This window comes from Lissotriton vulgaris, chromosome 7, assembly GCF_964263255.1.
Source record: "Lissotriton vulgaris chromosome 7, aLisVul1.2, whole genome shotgun sequence".
NCBI classification, from domain to species: Eukaryota; Metazoa; Chordata; class Amphibia; order Caudata; family Salamandridae; genus Lissotriton; species Lissotriton vulgaris.
This window is the reverse complement of record NC_141695.1, coordinates 250,661,912-250,683,700: the sequence shown is the minus strand read 5'-3', so window position 1 is coordinate 250,683,700 and position 21,789 is coordinate 250,661,912. Positions and strand designations below refer to the sequence as shown.

Sequence of the window (21,789 nt, the reverse complement as noted above, 5' to 3'; positions counted from 1 at the left end):
GCTCCAAGACTCGAAATCCCCCCCACTCAAACACATGCAATAGAAATACTGCTAACCCTAACGAACCCTAAGTTAAGAATAGTGGCAAAGGCTTTCTTTAACTATGCCAAATCCCCCCTTTCCCACCTTGGATTTTCTTCAAATGACTTGCAACCAAAATTACACATTCTCACGAGTGCTCTAAGACCCCAGAACTCAGTTGGAATAATCTAGAACACCCCGAAACACATGCAATCCTGCTGCTAGGGCTAACCCTAACGAACCCTAAGTTACAAAAAGTGCCAAAACAAAAGGCTTTTCCGCGAGGATTTTGTCCCAACCACTTCTACCCGGTATTAGACCTTCCCAGGAATGCCCCAAGACCCGCCAACCCACCCGCCAAGAAGCATAACACCCCCAAACAGGCCAAAAGCAAAATCTCATACTTGCAATATTTCTGGGCCTTCGGTCCAAACGCGCTGCGTAGCTAGGCCATAAGTCGGGGTTGGCACAACGGATTTCCTGAAAAGCAAATGCAATCAAGATTAGAGTGTCCCAGCAATGCTCCCAGACCACGAAACTCACCCACAAACAGACGGAACCCCCCCTAAGAGCACCTCAAAGGCAAGCAAGTCATCAAAAACACAAAAACATTTCCGCCTGGGATTTGGTCCAAAACACTTTTATCCGGTATTAGAGCTTCCCAGCAATGGCCCCAGAGCCGTCAACCCAGGAGAAAACGAGTAGAAGACCCCCAAACAGCCAAAGAGCAAAAGTACAAAAATGGGGACTTAGTCAATTTTTCACAAATTTCCCAAATCACTCCGCGCGCGCTCTGCAGCTAGGCCCTAACTCCCCTCTGCCACCATGGATTTGCTTCAAACCTCTTGCAAAGTAAAGTATATATAGCCAGCAGTGCTCCCAGACCACGAAACTCACCCACAAACACCAGGAAGCCCCCCAAACAGGCCCCCGAAAACGCTACATAGAGCAAAATGTCAGAAATAGCCAAAAAAAAAATCGGCCTGGATTTTGTCCCAACCACTTCTACCCGGTATTAGACCTTCCCAGGAATGCCCCAAGACCCGCCAACCCACCCGCCAAGAAGCATAACACCCCCAAACAGGCCAAAAGCAAAATCTCATACTTGCAATATTTCTGGGCCTTCGGTCCAAACGCGCTGCGTAGCTAGGCCATAAGTCGGGGTTGGCACAACGGATTTCCTGAAAAGCAAATGCAATCAAGATTAGAGTGTCCCAGCAATGCTCCCAGACCACAAAACTCACCCACAAACAGACGGAACCCCCCCTAAGAGCACCTCAAAGGCAAGCAAGTCATCAAAAACACAAAAAATGTTCCGCCTGGGATTTGGTCCAAAACACTTTTATCTGGTATTAGAGCTTCCCAGCAATGGCCCCAGAGCCGTCAACCCAGGAGAAAACGAGTAGAAGACCCCCAAACAGCCAAAGAGCAAAAGTACAAAAATGGGGACTTAGTCAATTTTTCACAAATTTCCCAAATCACTCCGCGCGCACTCTGCAGCTAGGCCCTTACTCCCCTCTGCCACCATGGATTTGCTTCAAACCTCTTGCAAAGTAAAGTATATATAGCCAGCAGTGCTCCCAGACCATGAAACTCACCCACAAACACCAGGAAGCCCCCCAAACAGGCCCCCGAAAACGCTACATAGAGCAAAATGTCAGAAATAGCCAAAAAAAAAATCGGCCTGGATTTTGTCCCAACCACTTCTACCCGGTATTAGACCTTCCCAGGAATGCCCCAAGACCCGCCAACCCACCCGCCAAGAAGCATAACACCCCCAAACCGGCCAAAAGCAAAATCTCATACTTGCAATATTTCTGGGCCTTCGGTCCAAACGCGCTGCGTAGCTAGGCCATAAGTCGGGGTTGGCACAACGGATTTCCTGAAAAGCAAATGCAATCAAGATTAGAGTGTCCCAGCAGTGCTCCCAGACCACGAAACTCACCCACAAACACCAGGAAGCCCCCCAAACAGGCCCCCGAAAACGCTACATAGAGCAAAATGTCAGAAATAGCCAAAAAAAATCGGCCTGGATTTTGTCCCAACCACTTCTACCCGGTATTAGACCTTCCCAGGAATGCCCCAAGACCCGCCAACCCACCCGCCAAGAAGCATAACACCCCCAAACAGGCCAAAAGCAAAATCTCATACTTGCAATATTTCTGGGCCTTCGGTCCAAACGCGCTGCGTAGCTAGGCCATAAGTCGGGGTTGGCACAACGGATTTCCTGAAAAGCAAATGCAATCAAGATTAGAGTGTCCCAGCAGTGCTCCCAGACCACGAAACTCACCCACAAACACCAGGAAGCCCCCCAAACAGGCCCCCGAAAACGCTACATAGAGCAAAATGTCAGAAATAGCCAAAAAAAAATCGGCCTGGATTTTGTCCCAACCACTTCTACCCGGTATTAGACCTTCCCAGGAATGCCCCAAGACCCGCCAACCCACCCGCCAAGAAGCATAACACCCCCAAACAGGCCAAAAGCAAAATCTCATACTTGCAATATTTCTGGGCCTTCGGTCCAAACGCGCTGCGTAGCTAGGCCATAAGTCGGGGTTGGCACGACGGATTTCCTGAAAAGCAAATGCAATCAAGATTAGAGTGTCCCAGCAATGCTCCCAGACCACGAAACTCACCCACAAACAGATGGAACCCCCCCTAAGAGCACCTCAAAGGCAAGCAAGTCATCAAAAACACAAACATTTTTCCACCTCGGATTTGGTCCAAACCACTTTTAGTGCTTCCCAGCAATGGCCCCAGACCCGTCAACTCACCTGCAAAGAGGTAGAACAACACCCCCACAAGTGCTGAGTCTTTCTTCATTGGGCGTTAACCAGCCCTCTGCTTTGATGGAAATAGGAGTCTGGAGGAGGAGGATAGAGGAGCATGTTCTTCTGAACTTGTGAACCTGAGGAATGCAGACTGCGGCACCTTCAAATCAATTAGCAAACAAGTGAAGACAGTTCTGCTGATGGGCTTGTTTTTGTGATTATCTGATTAAAGTTTGAATTATATTAACTGTGCACAACAAAGAAAGACAGACACACAGGAATAAAAGTGAATAAGGATGAAAAAGAAAGTTATTGATTCGTTGTCTCATTTTCAGGGCTCGGTATCACGGTCCAGAATAAGAATAAGGCTTCGTCATCATACTCTGCAAATTCAGGCAGGGTGAGCTCAGTGTCACCTGACAGAGTAGAAATTCCCTCATCTATGTTGCTGGCCACCTCCTCTTCATCCGGCACGCTCTCTCGTACTCGGAAATCTGGTGGTATGAGGTGCTGATTCATCTTGATCATTGTTAACCTCTCCACATTTTTGGGCGAGAGGCGGCTCCGTTTGGGAGTTACAATCCCACCAGGCGCACTGAAAACCCGTTCAGAAGACACGCTTGCGAGTGGGCAAGACAAGTAGTTTAAAGCCAGGTTGGTGAGCTGTGGCCACAATTCTTTTTTCCCATGCCAATACGCCAATGGGTCAGAATTAACATAGACCTCTGTTGAGTCATTCAGATAGTCCTTCACCATCGACTCAAGGTCCTCATCCAAGGTTCCTCCACTTTGCTTAGCTCTTGCTGTGCCTCTGACCTTTTGAGAACCAAACCCACGCAGAGCTAGCCAATCCTCTTCAGCCTCCAATGTTTCTGTTGTCTTTCGTGCAGATGATCCGGTTGCCGGTGTCTTTAACGGCTGAGAGGTCACTTGTGCCACAGCCACAGGTGCAGAAGTGGATTGTTTTGACTGGGGATGGCCTGCTGATGTACTGCCATTTCCTTCAATTTCCAGCCGTTCTGTTTCAAACTTCTTGGCTGACAAGGCTAGCCAACGTTTGTACTTTGGAACATGTTCATCATCAAAAGGAAAGAATGCTTGGCCTGCCAGCGCCTTTTTGTAGCGTGGATCCAGAATAGTAGCACAAATGTAATGCTGTTCTGAGTGGATCTTTTTAAGACGTTCATCACCTTGTAGGAGCTCTAATAATTGCTCAGCCAGAAGCAAAGAGTCTTGGTTTTTGTCATCTTTTCCAAACACAGAACACACCTCCTTCAGTTGGTCCTCCAGCATGTAAAACAATGGGATAGCTTTTCCCAAATTAGAGTCCTCCTTGCTGACTGCACGCGTGAAGAACTCAAAAGGACGAAGCATGCGTGTCAGGCTTTCAACTATGTTCCATTGCGGCCCACCCATCCTCAGCTCCTCTGTACACTCTTTAAGGAAATATTGATCGAGTTCCGTATACTGCTCATACAGACGCTCAAGCATGTAGAAGGTTGAGTTCCAACGTGTTACCACCTCCTGGATGAGTGCTTTCACTGGCATTTGACGTTGATATAGCAGGCTCCTCAGCTGCTTCCGGGCCTTAAAAGAATGCCTGAAATGCTTGCACATTTTTCGGCAGGTCTCCAATACACTGTACGCTGCACTGCCTTTATTACCCAAGAATTTTTGGACAACCAGGTTTATACAGTGCGCCAAACACGGACAGCCAGTTAAGGACCTTTGTGTTAAAGACATCCAAAATGTTTTCTGCTGTGTGACGTTTCTCCAAACCAAACATGGCTAGTGTTGCATGTTTCCGAGCACCTTTAAAAACAATGTTCGTGTCAACACCTGCGTTTAGCTTTGCTTTAGCCCCTGAAAAAGAGACCCAGTGTGCAGTGATGCACATGTAATCAGCGCCTGCGCCACTGGTCCACATGTCTGTTGTCAGATGTATAGTGTGAACAGCACTCTTCTGCAAAGCTGCCCCAATCACCTTCAGAACATCTTCATGTAGTGCTGGAACCGCAACTCGGGCAAAATAGAACCGGCTAGGAACCTTCCATTTAGGGCAGAGCGCTGTCACTAATTCTAGAAAACCAACCCCTTCTACAAAAGAAAAAGGGAGAAGGTCCAGAGCTAGCATTTTAGCCAGCTTAGTGTTATACAGACGGGTCATTGGGTGGTTGCGTTCATATTGCGCTTCTGTAAACAACATCTTTTTAATGTTGCCCTGGACCAAGGATTTACGGGATGATGATGATCTCTTCGACCCAGTTACGCTCGCTGATGAACTTTTCCGCATTGATGTCTCACTCTCTCCCACACTCTTAGTGTGGCTCCCATGGGGTGTTCTGCTGACAGGGGAACTGGGTGTAAGTGAAGTGTTTGAATCGTCTTCTTCCTCCTCGTCATCATCAGATGAAAAATCAACGTTTTCATTGCGTGCAATTCCGGCTTCCTTGATCGCGTGTAGGTGCGCAAACCATTGGACATCGTGCGTTCTCCTAAGATGACCTCTCTGGCCTCCGGTACCATAGTTGGAACCCAACTTACCACGACTAACTCGAAGCTTACAAATGCTACTAATGGCTACGTTTTCATTTTTTGGGCAAACACTAAAGAAGTCCCAAACTGGAGACTTGAAATGTCTTCGGGGGCCGGAGGAGGCGGCGATACTGGTGGTGGTGGTCCTGCTGCTAATGCCAGATTAAGTGGAGGATGTGGATTGACGAACTTCAGTACGTTTTGCACTTTCACCACCACGAATTGAGGTCGAGGACGAGGTGGGTACCTTCTTGCGAGGAAGAAATATGGAAGCGGTAGGTTTTGGTGTACTACTTAACTCCAAATCTAATGATTCCATTCCCATTGCCTCCTCGCCGACATCATCATCACGCTCAGCAGCTTCTCGGGATAGGGTCAAAATGTCTCTTTGCTGCATGCCCGGTGGGGCTGCAGTGACCTTTTGTGATGACTGGCTCGTCGTCATCGTGAGAGGCTTCATCACCAGCAGTATCTGTCACTTCTTGTTGAGCCTCATCACACTCCATAGGTTTGAGTTTTTGGACGACCTTCCTTTTACGCTTAGGTACCGGTGTCAGATCATGGTGTGCCTCACTGTCAGACCGCAGTTGTGGTTCCCAAGACAGATCACTTGCATCAGAACAAGGTGGGCTTGAAGAAGATGTAGACACCCCCCTTGATCTTTTCCTTGCTAGGGATGTGGAAGACAATGAATGATCATCAGGAGGAGTGGCTTCCAATGATACCTCGGCTTCATTGTCGATTTCCAAATGTGCCCCTACTTCGGGAGGAACAACTATTGTGGGCACTTGTGAACCTCCATGCACCTTTGCTTGCGCATCTCCTTTTGCTGCCTCTCCTTCCACATGTACTTGGGCGTGTACTTGCACATGGTGTTGTTGTTGCGGCTGTGGTTGTTCAACACTTGTCAGATGAGTTACAACAACCTGTGTTGATTCAGGGACATTGCTGCTACTTTCTTGCGATGAGCCAACATCACTGGTCGATGGTGATTGGAGAAGTACACTGACTGCCTCTGAAGCACTCAAGGGCTTTGACTTAAGTTGGCGTGGTGGTGGAGGCACTGAAATCAATGGAGCAGGGGTGCTGCTCCCAGCTTGGTCCCCAGCAGATCCTGCTGCTGCAGGCGTACTTTTTTTTTTGCTCCCAAAAAACGTGGCGGGTGGCACACCAGCCTCCTTGGTAACTTGCTTCTTCTGCTCCTTACTAGCAACTTTCTTGCTAGAGGAGCTACGGAGAACTTTCTTTGGGGCCATCTTCTTCAGAGCAGGTCAGACAGCAGGCCGCAGTTGCACGAATTGTAGAGTTGTCTGAGGCGCAGACGTGACGTCGCGTGACGTTATGCTGCACACACACACCGCTGCAGGACTTCTTCCTGGCACTGGTGGTTCTCTTGAGTCTTGTGCACCTAAAAACAAATGGAAGACAGAGGAACATCAGCTCAGTTATAGAGCACAAAAAATTGAAAAACACTGCAAAATCAGCACAATCCCATTCCATCCATGGCCTCCATGATGTTTAAATTCAAGACAACCCACAGAAAGACTAGGCCCATGCAAGACTCACTACCCCTGGGCATAAATAAAGGTTGAAAAGTAGGCAAAATGGTTGGAGGCCTAACAACAAAGCCTGCATTCAAAATGGCCACTTGCCTGCCAGCACATGGCCAGTGCCTGTAGCTGCACTCAAAATGGCCACCAGCCACATGGCATGTCCCTCCCCATGAACACCCCCAAAAATCGAAAAACACTGCAAAATCAGCACAATCCCATTCCATCCATGGCCTCCATGATGTTTAAATTCAAGACAACCCACAGAAAGACTAGGCCCATGCAAGACTCACTACCCCTGGGCATAAATAAAGGTTGAAAAGTAGGCAAAATGGTTGGAGGCCTAACAACAAAGCCTGCATTCAGAATGGCCGCTTGCCTCCTAGCACATTGCCAGGGCCTGCCTGTACCAGCACTCAAAATGGCCCCCACCCACATGGCCTGTCCCCATGAACACCCCCAAAAATCGAAAAACACTGCAAAATCAGCACAATCCCATTCCATCCATGCCCTCCATGATGTTTAAATGCAAGACACCCCACAGAAAGACTAGGCCCATGCACCACTCACTACCCCTGGTCAAGGCCCCAACAACAGGTCAAAAATCGAAAAACACAGAAAAATCAGCACAATCCCATTCCATCCATGCCCTCCATGATGTTTAAGTTCAAGACAGCCCACAGAAAGACTAGGCCCATGCTAGACTCAAATACCCCTGGTGAAAAGGCCACAAGTACAGGCCCAAAAAACGAAAATCACTGAAAAATCTGCACAATCCCATTCCATCCATGGCCTCCATGATGTTTAAATTCAAGACAACCCACAGAAAGACTAGGCCCATGCAAGACTCACTACCCCTGGGCATAAATAAAGGTTGAAAAGTAGGCAAAATGGTTGGAGGCCTAACAACAAAGCCTGCATTCAAAATGGCCACTTGCCTGCCAGCACATGGCCAGTGCCTGTAGCTGCACTCAAAATGGCCACCAGCCACATGGCATGTCCCTCCCCATGAACACCCCCAAAAATCGAAAAACACTGCAAAATCAGCACAATCCCATTCCATCCATGGCCTCCATGATGTTTAAATTCAAGACAACCCACAGAAAGACTAGGCCCATGCAAGACTCACTACCCCTGGGCATAAATAAAGGTTGAAAAGTAGGCAAAATGGTTGGAGGCCTAACAACAAAGCCTGCATTCAAAATGGCCACTTGCCTCCTAGCACATGGCCAGGGCCTGCCTGTACCAGCACTCAAAATGGCCCCCACCCACATGGCCTGTCCCCATGAACACCCCCAAAAATCGAAAAACACTGCAAAATCAGCACAATCCCATTCCATCCATGCCCTCCATGATGTTTAATTTCAAGACAACCCACAGAAAGACTCAGTCCACCCACCACTGAGTACCCCTGGGCAAAAGGCCCCAAAACAGCCCAAAAATCGAAAATTCCAAAATTTTAATTGCAGCAACTGTAATGCCCCAAACAAACTTACTTGTAAAATTTCTAATCCAACAGTGATCCAAAGAAAGTCAAAAAGGCCTCAAATCCAAATATCCAGCAGCATCCACAAAAAGTAATCCTTCCAGCTCCAGACCCAAATGAAAAGTGACCAGGAGATGGACAAAGCACTGGGAGGAGCCTGCTGAACAGGAACAGGAAGTTGAAGACTGTGGGGCACTTCCTTCCTCCCACCCCCCTGCCCCCCTCCCCAAAATGGACTCCTCGCTAAAAAAGTGCAGGCAAATGTCAAACTAAGGAGTTATTCAGATAAAAATCATCATTTCTAGAAGGTTTATGCTGCTTGCTGGTGGATTTCTTGTGCAGAATTGCAAATTTATATTTTCGCTCGCCGCATCTCAAATCTCGCAATTGCGAAGTACCGCGAGACGTGATCTCGCCGTACTCGCGTTGACAAACTATCGCTGGCAAGCCGCGATGACGTAATCGCGCTCGCCAATTCCCGCGGGATCACACAGCAAGATCCAAAATGGCGCAGCACTCGCAAACTATCGAAAAAAACAACTCGGCAAACGATGATAAACGCCGCACGCCGCAAAAATTGTATCACCAACGCCGCGCGCCGCCAAAAAAATCCGCTGCGTGCGAATTTTTCCGGATTTTGCGGGAAATTCGCAAATCTCGCGGATTGCGAATTTCCCAAAAATCCGCAAAATCCGCGAGCGTAACGGATTTTCCGCCCACACCTAACCCCCACCCCCCGGAATCCCTGGGGGACCACTACGGCCCCCATATCAAAAACCACCTGCATGTCCCCGTCTGCATATAAATATGGATGGCGGTGTCTACCAGACACTGCCACCATATTAACTGCTTTTGCACCCGGTAGGCAATCGAGCAGATTGCCTAACAGCGGAAAACCGGTGGGCAGTCTTTTTGTCCGCCGGGGTCCCCCGCCATGGTAATGTGGTGGGGGGAATTAGAGGCGGGTGGAGGTTTTTGGCGGGCGGATCGCCAACGCCATACGGGCGGTGGCGATCCGCCCATCATCATAATTGGCCCCTTAGTGTCTTATAAATTCACTATTACAAATATACAGTTATCCATACTGTCACTCCTGCAATTACTGAGTCTTATGTATATTCATTTTCATACAACAACTGTCACATACACTGCCTTTTATTGTTCTACTTTCTTAGACATATACCATTGAAAGATATATTTGCTCATCACCACACCCAAACAACTGTTTCCACATGCAGTCTTAACCTTATATACCTACTGAATCAAGTATTCACACATCTTTGGTCAGTGACACATCCCCCACCCAACCACACACACATTCACTCCCCCATACAAATACTCAGGTAACTAATCAATAACTAAAATAAGTTTTCACGTAGGTAGTAACCAACTTATACAGTAGTTTACACAACAAGAGACAGAGTGATATATTTAGTGAGACACGTTAAATGACTCACATTAAACATTCCAACACAGCTACTACATCCTCCATTCAGACACTTATACATCCACTCATTCTTCAATGCAGATTGCTATATATATATAATATAAATGTAAACATCAAACCAAATCACATTCACTGGATGATGTAATCAGTGATGTCATCAGTGATGTCACTTACCATGTCATGAATGATGTAATAAATATATTTTTTTTATGCCACTCATGTGGTTGGCACAATCAAAGCTGCTGGCCTACTAGTTACTATTTATTTACCAGCTCTGGCACAATCAGTGCACTTTACTAGGGATCCATTAGCAAAATCACTAATCACAATGCTAGTCAGGGAGAACCTAGCACAATATTAATTTACCCAGAATGTACTTGCATTGTGACACTGACCAGCAGTGGCAAAATGGCAAAAACATCTAACCTTAGCAAAAACGAAAACCAGCACTGCACCAACATGCAGGCGGTGGAGACAAAAATCAGGGGAAACCTCACCAAGGATGCCATGTCTAACACTTTTTGACTGTACCACCCTGCAACTCTTGCTGTATCTAAATTGATGAGCAAGTTACTACCTTGTATTCTGTAAGCTTTGTATAGATGCCATACCATTCTGCATGGTCCTAAAAAGCTCAGCAGAGCCTATACCTCTTACAAGCCAATGCTAGTCCAGACAATAGATCTTTCATTTATCCTATGTGCAATACTACCAAAGAATGCTCTTTTAGATCTGCAACAGAAAAATATTGAGCAGCGAAAGAAACAGAAAATAGGCATAGCAGCAGACATCTGGATGGCCACATTTTCGTTGTTCCTTTCAACTGCACACAGGTCTATCACAACTTTTGAACACAATCAAAATAGTAGGACTATTATAAAGTTCCAGCCTTCTCTTCACTAACACCTTTTCTCTACCAAATCTGAAATCATACACAACAAAGCTCATAGAATCTGCAGGAATCCCTGCTCTACATCACCTGTTGCCCAGAAAATGGGTGGCACATCTGCAAAAAAAACAAACAGGGGGGGGTGAATACACTACTAAACTTCTCACATGCTATAAGGACATCTCTATTAAAGAAAATCCAATCATTAGAGCGAGAGAGTACAGAACATGTGCTAAACCAATGCGTCAGAAACACCAACCAATACACGCATAGCACTGTACTACGTGTAAGAAATAACAGAAGGAAACAATGCAGACCAATCACTTCCCAATACTTATAATCAAGTCGCTATTCCAAACACACAATAACAATTAATCTGTAAAAAGCAATGAAATTCCTCTTTTGAGACACAAATCCTGCCCACTAAAATCTAAATTACACCTTCATTCCCTCTGACAGCACAACCAGAACAATCGCAGAAAGAAATGAACAGAATTTGCAAATTCGCTCCCAGGCAGGGCCATTTTAAAATGCACATCTTAATCTGGAATCTGATAACATCATCTGGTGTACGGTAATCTGTGCTGTTTAATTTGCAAAACAATTGTTTTCCTGCTAGGCCTGTATCACTAAAAACGAATTGGCAACCCTTTTTTTAAAGGGCCCATTTCTGCTGCCACCTCTTCTAAAACTGGGTTTGTAATTTCTCGGTTTAAAACTCCTACAACAAAGTCTGGTCTCTTCACCTTTTCTACAATGGACTTGGTAAGTAGAGAACTCTCATTTTCAAATACAATAACCTGTTGAAATGAATTCTTATTTTTTTCTGGAAATAATTCACATTTGCTCTGGAAAACTTATTTAGATTAATATTAGCATTCCCATGTTTTGTGGGACTGGAAAAACTCCTGTCATAGGTACCTGTTTCTGAATTCATACTTGCAGTTGCGGAACTGCCACATTTTGCACCTGCATTTTCTCTTGTCAATCTGTTATGAAGATGGCAAACATATACTTTTTCCAGCAGTGCAACATCCATACCTGAATTTGCACACACCAAAACACTTTTTACTTCTATCCTGTGAAACAACACCTTGCAACTCACTTTCTTTCTCTGCAAACTGAAAACTTATCCATGCAAACCATCTCATACCGTCATATTTTTTTCTTAAACTGTTCGCTTCATTCCATCAGAATACCCTCTATCAGCTTTCCTTGAAAACAAACCAATATTTACTGTATGTGCAAACTAGTCTGATCAGAAAACACTAATCAAATGCACAAAGAATCTCATGTGGTGGGAACACTACATACACACTTTCACAAGACTCATGAACCAAATCTTTTAGCTCCTGTGTTGTTCCTTTTGTCTCTTCCCATTAACATTTTTTTCCTGGCCTTCTACCTTTCAGACATAAAAAAAACCCTGTCTCAGCCTCTCTGTGTCCGGCACTGGGTCTGCTCCTTGAATGAACCCTCCCTTCACAAGACCACTCTCATTAGCATCTCTCTTGTGCTGTCCGCTGCTTCCAGTCCTCCTGCTTGATGAGCCCCCTCCTTCGGAATGCCTTCAACATCACAAGTTCATGGCAAGTCAGCCACAAACTGAATTCACAGGCTATGCCTTTCAACTTTGGAAAACCTTACAATTTGTCAAAACACTCACAGCTCTGAGCTTTGAAACACTTTTTCCAAATTAAATATACATTCAACTGAAACCCACCCACACACTGTACGTCTTCCAGAACTCCGGGTTGCCTTTTCCCCTCCTTTCATGGAGACACAGAACACACTCCTATCTCAAAGCTAAACAGAGGGTATATTTCAACTTTCTTGCTGTAAACTGAATGTGAGCACGAAGATATATTACTGAGAATCCTCACAGCACTGTCTCAATTTAAATGTGGATTCCTACTTTATTTTTTCTCATTTTGCACTCTTTCTATGTCAAAACAAATGTACATTCCTGCTAGTATTTCTGATCCAACCACATTTCTATACATGTATATCATTTTGTATTCTTCCAAATTTAAAGTGTACAATGGGTATCTGCACAACACAATGACAAAATAAGACCAAATTGAGCTCATTCAAGACATTTGTAAGAAAGGGTCACACTCATAAACACACAAAACAGTTTGTTTAGGCAAGGCACCCTTACCTCCACATGAAGAGCACAGTTACCAATCACACAAACAAGCATTTCACAAACACCTTTACCAACGTTGGTCCACACACCTGATAGCGCCCAAACACCACAATCAACCCACAAAGACTGCACCAAGACAAGTAGACAGCCCAGAGACTGTACTAAGTTCAAGAAGACAGGCTCTAGCCCCAGACCTTTTCAAGTGTATGCCATTTACCAGGTGGCCTGGCAGATTGACCACAAACAGCCCAAGTCCTTTTAGAGTATGATCCAAAATTCCAGTCGGCCTGGCAGACTGTTCATGAACACCCTGTGTCTTTTCCAAGAGTCTGCAAACTCACCAAGTACAAACCAAGATGGCCGAAAAGACCGTACCAAGACACAGCTTGTCAGCTGATGTCATCCAAGACAGTCCGTAGACTGTATCAAGGCACAGCCTGCAGGCCGGTGTCAGCCAACCAATGCAGTCTGCAAACTGCACCCAAGACAGTCCAAGACTGTACTAAAACAAGAGGACAGGCCTCTAGCCCCAGACCTTTTCAAGAGCAAATCCAATGACCAGTTGGTTTGGCAGATTACCTGTGAACAGTCCCAGACCGTTTCACAAAGAGGCCAATTACCAGTTGGCCCAGTGGACTGCTCACAAGTGCCTTGTGTCCCACAAGGGTCTGCAGACCCACCATGTCCAAGACAAGACAGTCCGCAGACTGTACCGGGCTTGGCACGCAGGCTCGTGTTGTGCAGGCAAGGTGCCCTTTTTCAAGAATCAAATCACTCACCTGGTGCACACAGGTCAAGCAAGTTATTCTCCCCTGCCGACTCTCTGGACCAAACGGTCAGCTCCAGGGGTCCACCTTCAGGACCTTGGCCAAGGGCCACTAGCAGACAATTCGTCGGGAGGACGGAGCTGTGTGGACCAAGCTCGGTCTTGTATGTGAGAGGCCCAATCCACCCGACCGCCCAGATACCAATACGGCCATGTGTCCTGGTTATGGGTGAGGGGGCCTTTTCGCGGCCCGCTGTTTGGATGCCAACTGAAGGACGGACCCTCTAAGGGCCCTGTGGGGTATATATACAACCACCTGCAATGCCTTCCCAAGTGAAGAATTTGTCAAACAGTAGAGAATATAAGCAGACCTTATTAGTAGTTCTCTGCAGAGAGAGCTCGGTCAGACCTGCACCCAAAGATGGGCACTGAGGGGACTGACTTCCCAACAGGTTACAGCTGGCTAAAAGGGCTTCCCAGCCATCTCCAACCCTTCCCACCGTGGAAAATTGCTGGCTTGAGCAGACCTGAATAATGGAGAACAGAGATGAGCTATACATGCCAGATGGGAATATGTGATCAGGAATACAAGGCCACAGTGCTGGGTTTCAGTATCTCCTAAGGGGGAGGGGGAGAAGTTACACATTCAGCTAGGCATGTATTGGAAGAATATCATATTCATTAGCAAGTCAAGGAAACAACCTTGGACAGCAGGAGAAATAATATCAAATCCCTGTGTTCTGCTTAGGCATAAAATATGAGCACTGAGGTGTAACCCAGGCACAGTCTATTATGCATCGTAATATTTAAAATGGATGCACACTGGCTAACTAAAGCTTACATGCTGCGATGATAACTTAGTGGGTTGCATAACTTGAATACAAATGCATATATTTTAGCCACACATTGCTAACCTAAATAAGCACGGCACAGGCATCATAGGAAAGCTAAGTTTAAATCTAATAGTGCGGTGCCCACAGGTCATGGAAAAGTTGCGGCTCTTTGGCTATGGTGGTCGTCATGAGTGCAGCAGTGCCCTCTGGGGTGTCTTCAGCTCACAGAGCCAGCAGTGATGTCAGTGATGGCATCAGGCTGCTGTTTCCCTCTGTGGCAAATGGAATGCACGGTTCCAGGGGCAGTACCCAGAGGAAGGTGAAGTCTTTGCTGTTCCTGAGACTTCTCTACTTCAAAGCCTTTGGAGACACTCAGCAAAAAATGTTACAGAACGTTGAGTCCAGTCCATTCTCTGCCCAAGACAGAAGAAGCTACTGTAGCCTACACAGCAAAGCGCACAGCAAAGTGGTAGTCTCCCACAGCTTTCTCAGCTCTTCTTCTTGAGAGGTTCCTTGATCCAAGCAAGTTCTGGGGTCTAAGCTTCATACTTTTCATTCCCTTGTGGCAGAAAGGCCCTGTGCTGATTCCAAACCAGCTCTATCTTCTCTGGTCCAGCTTCCTGGCAGGAGGTGGAGACAGCATTGTATAAAGCAGGCCAGGCCTATTCAGGTGCAATGAAATTTCATGCCACTACTCTACATGCAGCCCAGGTCTATTCATCCCAGCCCTGACTCATCCAGGAATTGCAGGACAAACCTCTACCCCTCCAGTGCCTATCTACAGTGAAAGCGCACCTCAAGATCCTGTCACTCCAAAGCCAGACAGTCAATCCACAAACTAGCAGAGGCACACTGGATGGCTTAGCAATAAAATACCATCTTCCAAAAGTGGTATTTTCAAATACACAATCTTAAAATCATCTTTCCTAAAATATGCATTTTGTATTCTGAGTTCAGGCATACTAAACTCCATCTGTCTACCTTGTCCCAGTGGGAAGGTATACTTCTAATATGTTATGTATAATAATATATAAAACCTATTTGTAAAGCACCTGGTTACCCCAACTGGTGTGTTTCCACAATCAGGAACTACTACGTAATAGGCAAGTGTGGCAAGAAGCAGTGAAACAGGGGCAAAAAGAGCACAGAACCTCAGAGCTGGAAGAGCCTGGTTTTCATGCTTTTTCAGAAATTGTTTTCTGATGGCTCTGCTCGAAGAGATGGAGGTAAAGCATTCCAGTTTATGGCTGCCAAATAACAAAGTGAACGTGCACCCATTCTTGCTCTTTGGAAATTAGGGACTTAAACCAAATAAACCCCAGTTGACCTGAGGTGACACATCAGATTACGGGGGACACGGAGATCATGGAGATAACTGGGTCTTTTGCCCTGCAGACTCAAATGGCAAAAGCACAGAGCTTTCAAAATAATTATTTTTTCAATAGACAGCCAGTGCAGGGAGTCATGGGATTTCACAGAGGAATCTCTCCTAGGTAAGTTGAGAACTAGGTGTACTGCTGCATTCTGGATGTGTTGTAGCCTATGGAGACATTTTTTTGTTGCTCCAAGATAGAGGAAATTTCCATAGTCCAATTGGGATGTTACAAGAGCTTGGACCAGGGTTTCCTGGCCGAGATGGGGAGGAGATTCAGAGTTTTTCTCAACATAAACTTCCATTCTATCCTATGGGACAGATAGCCTTTCCATAGTGAAAAGAAAAATACACTGTATTTTACTATTAGTACATGTCACACACACCAGTATGTGACATGCACACTACCTTCCACATACACTGCACCCTGCCCAGAGGGGTACCTTAGGCCAACCTTAGGGGTGACTCATGTAATTAAAGGAAGTTTAGGGCTTTGCAAGTGGGTGCACTTTCTAGGTCGACATGGCAGTACCAAACTGCTCACAGACAATTCAGTGGCACGTCTGAAATACATTCACAGATGCTCATGTGGGTGACACAATCAGTGCTGCAGGCCCAGTAGCAGCATTTGATTTACAGGCCCTGGGCACACATTGTGCACAGTACTAGGGACTCAGTAGTACATTAAATATGCCAACCATGCAAACACTAATCCTCAATAGAAATTCAAATAGGGAGCAAGAGATCTTTGGCATTGATCAGCAGTGACAAAGTTCCTCAAGCATCTAGACCAGCAAAGATAGAGGAGGCATAGGCCCAAAAGACAGGGGAAACAACACCAACTATGCCCGGTCTGACAGCTGCTATCCGCTGTGTGGAGATGAACGGCAGACCCACTTCCTCCGGCCAACGCAAAACTAAAGGGGATGATGGACAGAGTGTTAAATATTGCAAGCGTATTAATGGGCGCATTTTTCGATTGTGGTTCCTAAAATTCTAAAAATGAAAATCTAACTTTGTATCTGTGATTCCACCTTGTCACATGATCCGAACCACTCACTGTAGATAATTTGCACCTCCTCACAGTGCGCCATTTTTGCTGTTTCACCTTTTCACTTGCGTTGCCACCTGCACCACAGTCACTTTTTGTAGAGCACCAAGTTTTTATGGTTGTCATCTAAATTGATATATGCAGTGCTGCTTACAACTGTATAATTCCGACCATGAATTTAAACTATAAAACAAGATGATTCACTACCTTGTCTGAAAGTTTATAGAGAGTCTCCTTTTTCCCTTGGCAGCAATGCAATGTGCATGCATATATAACTGACTGTTCATTACTTCCTATTGGGACATTGTTTTTTATTTATACCTTCATTACCCAGTCCTAATTAGGTATATGGGTCGCACTCCTGTTATTTGTACTGTGTTGGCGCTAGGCAGCTAAGTATAACACCAGTGCAGAGGGAAACGCAAAGCTGCACATATTCTTGTAAATATGGTGCAGCGTTGTGTTTTTGAAGTGGCGGAGTGAGGCGTTAAGCCATGACCGCAAACACCTCACTCAGCCACTTCTTTGTAAATATATCTCTCTTAGTCTCTAGTAAGGATTGGCACTTTGATCCACAGCATGGAATTAGAAATATATTTGAAGACTGTCTGAACTACCCTCCCAAAGGCTGGAAGAGAGGGGCAGTGGCCCTATCCGCGAACATAAATGTCATATAAATATTTACATTTAGTGTTGACATTCTTGCTTCCAATCTGCTTTTTTCCAGAAAGGCAGACCCTTCAGGCTGGCAGTGGACGTTGGCTGTGGCACTGGAGAGAGCACACGTGTCTTGGCTGTTCATTTCCAGAAGGTGATTGGTGTCGACATCAGTGAGGCTCAGATCCAGGAGGCAAAGGGTGTCAGTTCACCCCCCAATGTGTCCTATTTGTAAGTTGGCATAAACCCTTTAAGGGGTTTCCTTAATAAATGCAAAATCTATTTTCATCAATGCTGTACCTCAACTATCTTAGTGTTGTTAATAATTCAATCACTTCACCAGCAACTATGTCCTCCTAAGAATTGAAATTAAGCCAAAAATAGTATCTTGCAAAATTATCAAATCTACATATTTTACAAAAGGGCAATTACATCATTTGTGTAACATAGATGAAGACCTTTGTTTCCTGCAATTGGGGCAAAATGTGTCTCACGGATTGGCATCTTCAGCAGCTGCTGGTATTATTCCTTCAGGCTGGTGGGACTTCATGGTGTGTTATGCAGACATACTAAATTACCATCTGGAAGAGAAAAATATTCTGAAATTACCTTTAGAGACAAGAGGCTTTCCCCTAGGCCTCCCTCTCTCTTTTCTCTGAGTGATTACATAAAATAGTCAGCTGAGGTAATTTCGTTAACGCTTTTATAAGAACTCATTCTAATGCATAACGGTAGTAATATTATGGTTGCAATTATCACAATTGGTGTGGGGAAAAGGAATGAATATAACGAAAATGTTATGAAGAGAGGTAACATTATTTCCTTATAATTAGCCTTCCTGTTGAGTCTCTTTAAATTAGAATTAGTAACTTAGGCTCTGGTATCGCGAGAGGTGAAGTATCTTACTTCATGCTTTGTTTGTATGAGCAGACTTTCTGTGCTCACAAGACCAGTATCAATCTAAGAGAAGCTAATTTGTAATCCGCCAATGGGCTTTGTGATGAACATTCAAGTGCTCTTGATTCCAAACTGAGATTAATTAGATGATTCTAATGGGCTACAGCACTTGTTGCCTAATGCGGCGGTAAAAATGTACTACTGCTTGCACGATGCTTATTAAACAAATGAATATTAGGCAAACATATTACACATGACGCAAATCGGAAAATCTGCATGGAATTTTTCTGAATAGTTTTGGACTACTGGGGAGCATATTCATGAGAAAAAGTTGGCCCACAAAGCTTACCCAAGTTTGGCAACACAGGGATGCGCCATATTCACAAGAATACGCCCCCCCCCTGTTTTTTTCTGTAGAGCTTGGCATACATTAGCTATCTAGTACCAATGCAGGTACCCTTGTATCATAGGCAAGGGTTCCTGTGTTGTGGGGAAAGACTGCTTATGTGTCGGAAGGTGTCCCTTCCTGTACATAAACAATTACTAATGGCGATACGTTACTTCCATCTGTGCTGCTGAATGCAGCACATATACCACCTTCCTGCATATAAAAAATCATCATTGGCATTTTGCAGAATACAGTACATGTTGAAAAAGCAAAAACGAGGATAAAGATAATTATTTCTCCTTGTTTCATCCTACCAACGCCTGCTGTTGCACAACTCCTTGTAAATCTGGGACAGCGTCAAAAGCAATAAGTGTTCGCAGTGGAACGGCCACAGCAACACTGATTGCTCGCCCCTTTCATGCTGATCTGCAGAAAGGGGTCTTATTACAAGGCAGTGTTAAGCTCACAAAGTTGCTTAACAGCGCATTGTAAATATGAAGAGGACATATCACCACCAGAATGCCACTAAAAGTTATTTTCTGGTAGAAATAGCCCCTTTTAAATTTGTCCCTGACTTATAGTTTGACATATGGTTTACTCTGTCAGAATCGTGACAGATATCCTGCCTGACTTATTACGACTGCGTTATATCCTGTGGAAACAAAACTGACTGAATATACTCTAAATCAGGCTCAAAGTCTTATCATGTGTATAAAGTTGAGTTGAAAAAACTATGGTTCAGATTTGCTTTGCACAGAAAGTCATATTTGATTTGTCAATACCTTTGTCATCTGCGCACATTTTGATACCCACCTACTATTTTCAACTAAGTTTCAGAAGATCCAGACTGTTGAAAACAGTAAGGGGACTGTCAAAAATAAACTTTTCCCATTTTACCTCTGATAGTAAATTTTGTTCTCCACAATAGCAAAAATGCTGGGCATTGGCCTGCTCGTGCCATCATCTGTTCACAACAAGCTGGGTGCAGTTTCTGACATGTGGGTACATTGTATTTTCTGCATAAGCACAGTTGTACACAAAATGATTAGGCAAAAGGCATTTTGTCGGAAAGTCTGACCAGATGCATGGCCTTCCATCAAGACACTATACACATACACAGTTGGGTGCATCATCTTGCCACATGTCAAGACCTGCACCCATCCTCCGCAGCACACAGGTGAACAATTTGTGTGGCAGGGGCTAGATGCACAGCAATTGGGTACATGGTGTTGATGAACAGCAAGTGGTAAGGCGGATACGTAATGTGCAATGAGTGCAGGACATATGGACAGTGTCAAAGCATTGAGGCAATAACAGCTCTAAAAAAATCAGAATTGACTAAACTGATAAGTTAAAAAGAATGATGGTAATAAAAATATTTTTACTTTCTCACGACAAAAGTCAAAGTGACGTTTTGTTTCCTTTTTTGAGTTCAGAAAAATTTTATTTAAAGAATATAACATAAACTTACAGAATAATACAAAAAGATAACAAGCAAAAGTAAACATCAAGATAATTAAAGGTACTAATATAAGCTACAAAAAGAAACAAGAATTGAGAATAAATATAAGCAAAAATTGGCAACTGGTATGATAGAAGTTAACAAAAGAGATATTAAATACACGTTATAAATACAAGAAAAGCCAAATTAATAATAATATGATCAACAAATTACAGGAAATCATGGAGGTTTAGGAACTTCTTGTTGTAACGGGGACAAAGGCAGAGAATGTTGAGCACTGAAATCAAAAAATAATGTAACTGGACACCACAATTTCTTTCGCTTGGCAGCTAAAACCAAGGGGTAAACAAAAGTCATATCTAACCTGTGATTATAGCAAACAGCATACCACCAAGCTTGATAAGATATTTTGGTGAAATATTTCCAATTTTTAGTTATTTGTTGGAAAGCTATTGTCAACAGTAAGTCAATTATTCTAACCCTGAAAGTGCAATGATCCCAGATGGGGGAAACACTCCCTAAGAAAATGTGAGAGAAAGAGAATGTGTGATTAGAGGAAGAAATCTTGTTAATTTGAGACCAAACTTGTCGCCAAAAATTATGAACATAGGCACAACTGAAAAGCATGTGGGTAAGACCTGCACCTGGGAAGGAGCAGGACCAACACTGATCAGAAGCATCTGGAAATTGTTGTGAAACTAGTGGTGAAAATAGTAAACGATTATAAACAAAAATCAATGTTTGGGTAGTATTAGCAGCTCTTGAAGATCTACGAATCTTGGGGCATATTATCAAGGACAGGCAATACATTATCGCCGCTTTTATCGGCAGGAAACTGCCGATAAAGCGGTGATAATGGCCTTGATAATATGCTCTATGAATTCCAATCGAAGCCCATGTTAGATGTCTTCATATCTAACATGGGCTTCGATTGGAATTCATAGAGCATATTATCAAGGCCATTATCGCCGCTTTATCCGCTGTTTCCTGCCGATAAAAGTGGCGATAATGTATCGCCTGTCCTTGATAATATGCCCCCTTAAGCCATATTTTGTCCCATAACTCAATAGGCCAAGAGACTGCTAGATCATTTTCCCAGGCTTCCTCAGTTGTGGTTTTCGTGTGGGATGAAGACTGAGTTTGAAGAAAAGCGTAGAGTTTGGAAGCTTTAGGTTGCTTAAGAAGTAAAGAACTCAGGGAAGACATATCTACGGGATTTGATGGAGGAGGTGCAACAAGGGAAGCATCATAGGCAAGATGTAATGCGTGTGACAGTAACGAATATTTAGTTCGAAAAGCGGGAGGTAGATTGAAAGAAGCAGCAGCTAATGCAAATGATTTTGGTGAAACAATTGATGCACCCAGATAAGGCCACGTGATCTCCAGGATTTCCAAAAGATCAGTTTATTGTTAATTAATATAGATGTATTTTGCCAAATAGGTTGATCAAAAAAGGATGAAACGGGAAAGGGAGGAAGGATTTTGGAGGTATATTTAAGAATAGGAGTAGATAAA

General features: G+C 44.4%; 1 protein-coding gene across 1 annotated transcript in view; it reads left to right on the top strand.

The window, feature by feature from the left end:
* The window catches only part of LOC147701313 (putative methyltransferase DDB_G0268948), a 284,191-nt gene that overhangs the window by 79,953 nt on the left and 182,449 nt on the right, over positions 1–21,789 (top strand). The window contains exon 2 of the mRNA XM_086928624.1: positions 17,598–17,758. Within this exon, the coding sequence (XP_086784750.1) occupies positions 17,598–17,758 (161 nt within the window). The remainder of the gene's footprint in view (positions 1–17,597; positions 17,759–21,789) is intronic.